Source organism: Lactuca serriola, chromosome 9 (genome assembly GCF_051521515.1).
Source record: "Lactuca serriola cultivar US96UC23 chromosome 9, Lser_US96UC23_V15, whole genome shotgun sequence".
Taxonomy (NCBI): domain Eukaryota; kingdom Viridiplantae; phylum Streptophyta; class Magnoliopsida; order Asterales; family Asteraceae; genus Lactuca; species Lactuca serriola.
This window is the reverse complement of record NC_136416.1, coordinates 175,005,375-175,014,710: the sequence shown is the minus strand read 5'-3', so window position 1 is coordinate 175,014,710 and position 9,336 is coordinate 175,005,375. Positions and strand designations below refer to the sequence as shown.

Sequence of the window (9,336 nt, the reverse complement as noted above, 5' to 3'; positions counted from 1 at the left end):
ACTGACCCCCGAAAGACAACCAAGTCAACTCTGGTCAAAGTCAAAGTCCTGGTCAAAGTCAACCTTCCAGGTCAACCCTACTCGCCGAGTCACCCTAATGACTCGCCGAGTTCATATGTTCAGAGTCCTTCTCTTAGCGACTCGACTCGCCGAGTCAGTCCATGACTCGCCGAGTCTACCGATTACCGAGTCCTGACCCGTCCAACTCACCGAGTCTCCATTCGACTCACTGATTCGAGTCTCAACTCGAAGGGTTTGGGGTTTCGCGAACTGACTCGCCGAGTCCAAGAACAGACTCGCCGAGTCCAGGACAACCTTCAACAGACTCGTCGAGTTGTTCATCCAACTCGCCGAGTTCCTGCCCAACATCATCTGACTCGACGAGCTGTTCATCCCACTCGTCGAGTTCCTCCTCGTCTTCATGCTACTCGCCGAGTCCACTCAAAGGACTCGCCGAGTCCATTCCGATCTACATACATGCAGAGGACTTTTGAGTCATGCATGGACTCCAAACTGCAGATCCACCCTTCCCATGCCTATTCCTCACGTAAAGTTGCAAACTTTACGTGTAGAGATGGAGATCTAGGCAAAATACACCATAAACTAGGGTTTAAGGCCAAGGGGCTTCAAAATTGACTCAAGGGCTGATACTTTATGCTTCTCTAGTCCATAACACACTTGGATCTGAAGTAGCAACTCCAGATCCGGCTTCTAACTCAAATGGGTGACAAACCATGGCTTAAAAGCCCCAAATCTCACAACCATGGAAGATCTAAAGGAGAGAAACGACTTATTACCTTCAATATCTCAGAAAGGCTCCACAAACTCCAGATCTGAAGCCAATCCTTGAAGCTTCACTGATTCCCCTCTTTCTTCTTCCTTCAAATCACCCAAAAATGGCTTGGAAGCTTGAATGCACAACAATGGAGGCTTAGGGTTCGCTTTCTGAATGAGGGAGGCTCTAAGGAACCCTAATAGAGAGAATAAGGAGCTTAAATAGCACCCAAGGTCCCGGATTTAGGGTTTTCCTCGCACAGACCAGACTCGTCGAGTCCACTTGGCCGACTCGCCAAGTTGGTCACTTACACCTCGACCCGGATCCCGCTCGGACTCGCCGAGTCGCCCCTAAAAATTAGGGTTTTCTTTCCTTTCTTGGCCTCCAAAACTTTAGGTGTTACACATCAGGTAATGGTTCTTATGGTTCTTATTCTTTTTTTGTTCTCATTTGAACCTTTGCCTATATATATATATATATATATATATATATATATATATATATATATATATATATATATATATATATATATATATATGTGGACCCAAGGACCAAGAGTATAATTTGGTCTTTTTATATGGACCAAGGACTAGTAGTATAATTTTCACAAACCATAAAGATGTAACCTGTTATATTTTAAACTTACGGACCAAAAATAAAAATTCAACCAAACCATAACAACCATTTATGTAATTTACTCTTACTTTAAGGGATATATACAGTAAAGTCCCAATATTTTCATCGATTTGACAAGAAAGTCCTAAACTTTATTTTTTTGACAGTAAAGTCCAAATTACCGGCAGTTTTTGACACTTTTACCCTTTTTTCCCGGTTAGCCGGTAATTAGGATTTTTTTGCCAAAAAAAATAAAGTTTAGGATTTTCTTGTCAAATCGTCAATTAGGACTTTACTGTCAGAAAAATAAAGTTTAGGACTTTTTTGTCAAATCGTTGAAAATATTGGGACTTTAGTGTATATATAATTTTTTTGGTTAGAAATTTAATGGTATGATACTCTTTAAGCATAAGAGTTATTGAAACCTTCTCTAATAAGCTAGATCCTATTGAAATCCTTTACGTTTGCTTCTTGTTAAATCGTTTTTTTAATCTCAACGAACCGACATTGAAAAAAATTGAGATAATCAAGAAAGAAAGAAAGAACCAGGGTTGTGTTGGCTTTTTGCAGTCTCAAAAATGGAGAAATTAGAAACCTAAAAAAACAAAATTGCCCTAGCTTTATACAAACACAAACAACACATGCCTAGTCAAAAGGGTGTGAATGTGGAGAAGGGAAAGAAGGCAATTTCGTTTTTTTTCGGTTTCTTATTTCTCCATTTTTGAGACTGCAAAAAGCCAACACAACCTTGGTTCTTTCTTTCTTTCTTGATTATCTCAATTTTTTTCAATGTCGGTTTGTTGAGATTAAAAAAATGATTTAACATAAGCAAACGTAAAGGATTTCAATAGGATCTAGCTGATTAGAGAATGTTTCAATAACTCTTATGCTTAAAGAGTATCATACCATTAAATTTCTAACAAAAAAGAAATTATATATTCACTAAAGTCCCAATATTTTGAACGATTTGACAAAAAAGTCCTAAAGTTTATTTTTTTGACAGTAAAGTCCTAATTGACGATTTGACAAGAAAGTCCTAAACTTTATTTTGTTGACAAAAAAGTCCTAATTACCGGCTAACCGGGAAAAAAAGGGTAAAAGTGTCAAAAACTGCCGGTAATTTAGACTTTACTGTCAAAAAAATAAAGTTTAGGACTTTCTTGTCAAATCGATGAAAATATTGGGACTTTACTGTATATATCCGTTACTTTAATAACAAATAATTCGAATATACATGGCCAAATTTCATAATCTACATTTTTTTGTCCACTATGGGACTTGGGCCCAATGTCCCTAACACATCGTCTTGATATGATACTGCTAGTTAAATATCCGTATTTTTTTTTTTTTTTTGCAGTTTAATCACCAAAATAAGTTTTTGACGGGTTAAACACTAAGAATTTGTTTTCGTTTTTCAAAAGACCCTCTACATAAAACCATTCCAATAATTCTTTTTTACGAATTTAACCATTGAAATTTTGAATTTTTTTTTTAAAACACAACTTTAGCTACAAAAATACTCTTTTTTGTTTTTTGCAATACATTACCAAAAAGAAAAAGACAAAAACAAATGCCCACTGGTTTTTCAAATAATAAAATACAAACTCTCAACTGGTTAAACTGAAAAAAAAATACATAGATTTTTATGGAATTTGACCAAAAACAAAAAAGAAAGTCGACATGCATCATATCATACTAACATAATAAGATTAAACAAAAAAAAAACAGAGGGTAACATAAATGAATTCAAGATTTTGTTTCCTTTTTTCTTTTCCTTTTCTTTAACTTTAAACTTGTAACACCGCCAAAATCCTGTCAAAACTGCCAACTAATTTCCCAAATTCAACCAGCAGGCTGGTGTTTACTGTTTACTGTTTACTGTTTAGTCCTTACTTCTACTATATACTCTATAACAGAACAAAGACACACTCTCTCAAATTTACAATCAAAACACTCATCACTTTTTTCTAATTCACCCACTACTACACCCTTTCTATATATCAATTCCAATCCACATCCCAAATCCAAATCATCTCCACTTGTGTCCAAATGACACCCAACTTCACATTCACAACTCCCAACTTCCCTCCCTTCAAAAAACGTCTTAATATTTTTATAAAGATTTAAAGATAATGATGTCACTGTATCGTGAACGTCTTCCGTTGTCAATTTACTTGACTTTTTCTTCTCCTCCCACGAAGAGATTATAATCGTCCGCATCACGTTTTGGAGATTCGACATGCATTTTGGGCAAAATCTGTATAATAAGGATATGGGAGGTTTTGAAACTTGGTTTGTAGATGAGTGGTTGATATTTATGCTTTTCTCATTATCTGTTGGATTATTTTTGGATAAAGTTGATTCTTCATGAACAAATCCATTGGAAAGCTTAGATGAAGTAGACTCTTGAGTCTCTATTATAACTTGGGTGGAATTCGATTCATCAACAATAGAATCCACATGTTCTTCCTTTGATTTTGATATATCTTCTTCATTAAATCCTTGGGTATGTGAGGGTTTCTCCATAATAGGCTCATCATCATCGTCATTGCCTTCAACAATATCATTTTTCGCCTCCATGATTTGAGGTGTCTCAAGACTGAAACAAAAGTCAAAGTCAAAGTCAAAGTCAAAATGGTTGACTTGTGAAAAATGTTGAAAAATTTAATATACCTTTGGAGTGTATAAGCCCAGCTGTTCACCATATCTTCAAGATACGCAACTTGTGATAAAACACGACCAAATTGTCTTCTGTCTTTTCCACCTTCAACTCTCGCGTTAATTTCTGAAGTTAAAACCTCCAACACTTTCCTAACATCTCGCGTAACTTCACGTAATGACGAATATACCCCTCGATACGCCAACAAACCAACAGCAATCAACCCACGAACAAATCCATATTTTACTTTCCCTTTGACATTACTACCACCAATTACTGACAACTTTGCTGACATGTCACTAGGTCGGATAATACAAGAATTAAAAGGCCAGCCTTTCCCTTTCCAAGTCCCATCAATTTCAGTAAACGGGCCTTCTTTTAGCTTTGATGTGACCCAACAGAGTTCAGCAAAATGAGGGTATTGTAGGATTTGGTAACCGAATGTTGAGATTGCCAGCAGTAGATTTGATTTTCCTTTTTCTTCCTTTTTTGTAGGTGGGAGTGAAGAGGGGGTTTGGTTTTGGAATGTGTATTCTTCTACGGGTGTGTCGGTGTCCACGTCAGCATTGGGTGGATGAGCTTTTTGATGAGTCAGCTCGATGAAATATCGTGCCACGTCATTTGATAGCTTTTTAGCAGATGAAGTTACGACAACATCAAGGTCAAGGTCAAAGTCAATATTGACCGAAAATCTTGGGATTGTACTCCCAACATGACTTGAAGGATTGAGGTTCTGGTTCTGTTTGTTTGTTGTTCCAAAAAAATCCTTTATTCTTAACGGGAGTAATTCAAACGGGACTTCTGATGTAGCCTGTTTGAGAAATGAGAATAACATCAATTAGGAAGGATAACAAGGGTATTTTGGTCTTTTAATGCTTTACAATGATAAATTCTTAAATTGTCTTACCAGGATCATCAAGGATGAGGAGATGAATATGGACTCCGCCTGTTCAACAAAAGAGCTCCAAAGGTGAGAGGACTTTAAGACTGAGGGTATTTCGGTCTTTTCAGGTTTTTCCTTTTCTTCTTCATCAACTTGATTGTATGTTTCCAATGCCCATAAATCGATTCTTGGCATGAATATCATGCATGAACCAACACCAGCACATCTCACTGCAAATAATTTATCATCATTAAAATTTTACAAAAAAAAAAGAAAAAAAAAAGAAAATTACCTAGAATTTGGGAAAGCCCCTGAAGCATGTCCCCATTTCCTTCCTGCAACATGGTAGCCAAATCAAGCTTCTGAAGCACAGCATTTCCAACAAAACACTGAAGAACACAAGAAGCAAGATGCCTTTGTCCACTTCCAGGATTTCCAGATATCAACACACAAAACCCTGATTTTCTTTTATAAAAATCATTCATCATAAATCCATTGTTCACTTTCCCCTCATCATCACACCCACCATTTCCAACCAAAACACCCGCACTTACAAGACTCAATTCCACCTCACCTGCCACGTCAGCATCCTTCATCAAATCCTCAACTCTCCCCCACCAACAATCACTCTCCTCTCTCCTCCTCTCCAACACAGAAACAACCACTTCCTTAATCAATTCACCACATTTCAAAATCGACCCGGGCAAACAAACACGCTCATCCAAACACAACAATAAAACCAACCTCGAAACCGATCGCAACAAACACGGTAAAAGATGAACGGGAAGGACAGATGTCACGATATCATTCGCCGCCATTCCCGCTTCCCTACGAGAACACGGAGGCGGCGCACACGACAACGCCTCCAACCAATCCCGCTCGTGAACGGTAAACGAAGGCAAAACAGGTCGTTTCCCAAAACGCCCTTTCTCTTCAGCACATGACAAAAGTTTATCCCATGGACACCTCCTTTTCAAAGCAATAATAGCAGTTTGAGTACACAGAGCTTGAAGATCTGCTCCAGCAAATCCCACTGTTTTTTTAGCAATCAACTTCAACAAACTTTTATCGATTACACTAGGCCATTTTTGAGTATGAAGAGAGAGAATTTCCTCGCGATCTTTCACACCCGGAAGTGGGAAATAAATTTCCCGATCGAATCTTCCGGGACGCCTCAAAGCGGGATCGATCGCATCGGGTCGATTTGTTGCCCCGATTACAACAACCGATCCACGGGATTTTAACCCATCGAGTAAAGCAAGTAGAGTTGAAACAACTGAATTGTGTGTTTGATCTTGTTGGCGAGTGCGTGAAGGAGCTAAACCGTCGATCTCATCGAAGAAAATAATCGACGGTTGAGATTTCTCCGCCACCTGGAATAATAGTCTGAGCTGGCGTTCAGCATCACCGACATATTTCCCTAAACAATCCGCTCCTTTTCGAGCAAAATACGCGATCCGTTTATCCCCACGCGCACATGATCCGATTAATGAACGGACAACTAAAGTTTTACCAGTTCCCGGGTACCCGTGTAAGAGAACACCTCTCGGAGGGGTTAATCCGATATTGTTGAAGAATTCGGGGTATAGTAATGGTAATATCACGACTTCTTTTAATGATTGGATTACATTTTGGAGTCCACCAACGGATTCCCAACCTTGGAATGGAATTGGGTTTTCCGCTGTTGGTGTTGGTGTGGGTGTGGGGCCACCGATGTAAACGGGTGCGATTCTTGATAAGTCACGTTGGAGTCTTTTGCTTTCGCGTTTTAGAAACTCTTCATCTTCTCCACAATTTTCTAGCCATTTTTCTTCTGCTTCGTTGTCTTTGCGTGATGCGTCGTTTGAGAGCTTTCGCATTTGTGATTTTAGTTTTTTGGTTTTGATTTTTTTAAGGTTTTCGAGGTATTTGGTACCATGAGGTTGGAATAGGTGGCGGTGGTCTGTGCAGGCTATGAGGAATTTTCGGTGGTTAAAGATGCAGCCATTGACACGGGCACAAGGCTGTGTAAAAAGGGGATTAGAATAAGAATTTTTTAGAAGGGAGATGAAGGAAATGTGAATGAGAAAGAGAATGAGAATGAGAATGAGAAGATTACCAGGTGATAGGTTTTTGGACATCTGTCCACACGACACCCAATTGTGGCTCCTCTCCTCCCACATCGGCTGCATTTCAATACCCTTCCTCTACAAAGAGCTGATCTCACATTTTTCAAGCATCCCAAACCAGCAAAATAAACCTTAAGAAGAAATGGTGGAGAAAAAGTTAACACTAAGAGAGTAAAAGAATACATATAGAAAGATCATTGATTGCTATTGAAGAATAAACGATACCTCTGGACTCCAAACAGCACATTGTTGATGAACCCATATACCAGCAATACCAAAACGGTCATTTATGGGACCCAAGAGACGTCCAAGCCAACCAGGCTCATCACCAAATCCATCCCATACATCATAGGTAGGTTCCTCAGATGATGAGGAACCACTGTATTCTTCATTATCACTTCCAGCCCCATCATGAACCAAGATCTTTGGAGGTTTACCATCGGTTCCACCCCCACACATACCACAACACCTACCCTTTTTGATCCGAGGTTTGTGGTGTCTGTGAGCTGGAGAATGAGAATGTTTGTCTTCATCAACTACCTTGGAGTCCTCCTCTTGTAAATGATTGACATTGATGGCATCATCTTCAACATGATTGTCAGGGGCACAAGTAACTTCTTGATGTGAACTTTGGTTTTCTTTCTCCTTAGATTCTGGTTGCTCTATTGGCTTACTCTGTTCAGGAGATTGCACCATGTTGTTGCTATTATCTTTAGAATCAGAGGTAACTGGGACTTCATTCTCCTGCTCCAGTAAATCAATAGCAGCACCATTATCTGTTGAACAGGCATTATTATTGTCTTTTACTGCAATGAGAATACTTGTTTCTTCATCGTCTTTAGCACTGTTTCCCAAACTAATCCCTTCATGCCCATTGTTCACAACATTTGAAGCTTTGATTCTACCAGGTCGCTTTGGCTGCACAATCATCGAGGTCTCACCTACCAAACCCTCTTTCTTGTCATCTAAACGTGAATCCCCCAGATCTGAATCTTCCTTAACACCATCTGAATGACGAAAGAGCTTCTTCTTACTCCTGGGAGAAGAATCTCCGTTCATAAAAGTTACCTTCCTACCCCTGGCTCTCAACCTAGACTTCCATTCACCTGATTCTTCCTCCTCCAAACCAAATGTAGTTGAAGAAGGCAACGTCTCAGTTTTCAAACCAAAACGGTCCCTGTCTCCAGCTAATCTAGAAGAACCATCAGTTCTCTTCCGCTTTTTAGGAGGACAAGGCGACGCATCCAACACCGATGGAGGTCGTCTCACCCTGGAACTCCGCCTGACCTCCGATGTATCATCATTGACCTCATTCAGTTTAGAAGATTCTATCTTATCACGGTTCTGATTAAACGTTTTTTCACATATCAAATCAAGTCTCTTATGTTTCCGTTTAGCCCTAATCACTTTCTCGTTCCTCTTCTGATTAGACCGAATAGCAGTCCGAGAAAATCGCATGACAACACCGGCACTATATATATTATAGTCCCTGTATACCTACCTATATCTCCACACTTATATATATCCTTGTCGCGATTCAAAACGATTCATACAATGTTATGCATAACCGTAATTCCAAATTCAGTCTGCGATAGCTCAATATAAAGAAACACAGTCACTTACCTGAAAACCTGCTCGATTTGATCAGATTGACGAAGATACAAAAAATGAAACCCTAGAAACCATCGATTAACCCTCTGATTCGATTTCTACGAGCCTCCAGGTCTCCGATTGACTCCAATTAGGTTTTCGCCCTCTCCGTATGTATCGATTTCCCTCTCTATGTATATCTATGGCGTCTCACTGAGTCATGTAAACGAAAAAAAGAGAGGCAGGGGCGGAGGTTCTTGTAGAGAAGGGTTTTTTGGGTTTCGGAGTTTAAAACGGAAAATTTCTGGTAGATTGTTGACCACTCGCTTCACTAACGCGTGTTCTCTACGTGCCCATTGACTATACGATGCTGTGGGGGTCCGATTGTTTGTAGAGTAGACGTGCTGGTGAGCGGAAGTGGGGGTTAATTATTTAGAGCGGATTGTGATTTTTTATACGTTGAGTAAAAGTATGACCCTTTATTTAATCACTAATCTTAACGTTTTACCCCTAAGAAACAAACTTTACATTTCAGTCCTTAAAAGTAATAAGTTGGTTCTTTGTTTGATTTAAGATCATTGGAAAATGTTTTGTTTCATTTGGTTTTGTACTTTATATGTCTAACTGTGTATTTTTAATATATTTTTATATTTATTATTCATATTTATATATTTTTCTTTATATTTAGTTCAAACAACTATAATTT

General features: G+C 38.9%; 1 protein-coding gene across 1 annotated transcript; it reads right to left on the bottom strand.

The window, feature by feature from the left end:
- Positions 1-3,131: 3,131 nt before the first annotated feature.
- On the bottom strand, positions 3,132-8,892 carry LOC145076881 (P-loop containing nucleoside triphosphate hydrolases superfamily protein). Its single transcript, XM_079022681.1, has 6 exons — positions 7,266-8,892; positions 7,031-7,171; positions 5,225-6,935; positions 4,957-5,162; positions 4,064-4,860; positions 3,132-3,989 (listed from the first exon to the last, which is right to left on the bottom strand). The coding sequence occupies exons 1-6, from the start codon at positions 8,496-8,498 to the stop codon at positions 3,266-3,268; spliced, it is 4,812 nt and encodes a 1,603-aa protein (XP_078878807.1). The 5' UTR covers positions 8,499-8,892; the 3' UTR covers positions 3,132-3,265.
- Positions 8,893-9,336: the final 444 nt, after the last annotated feature.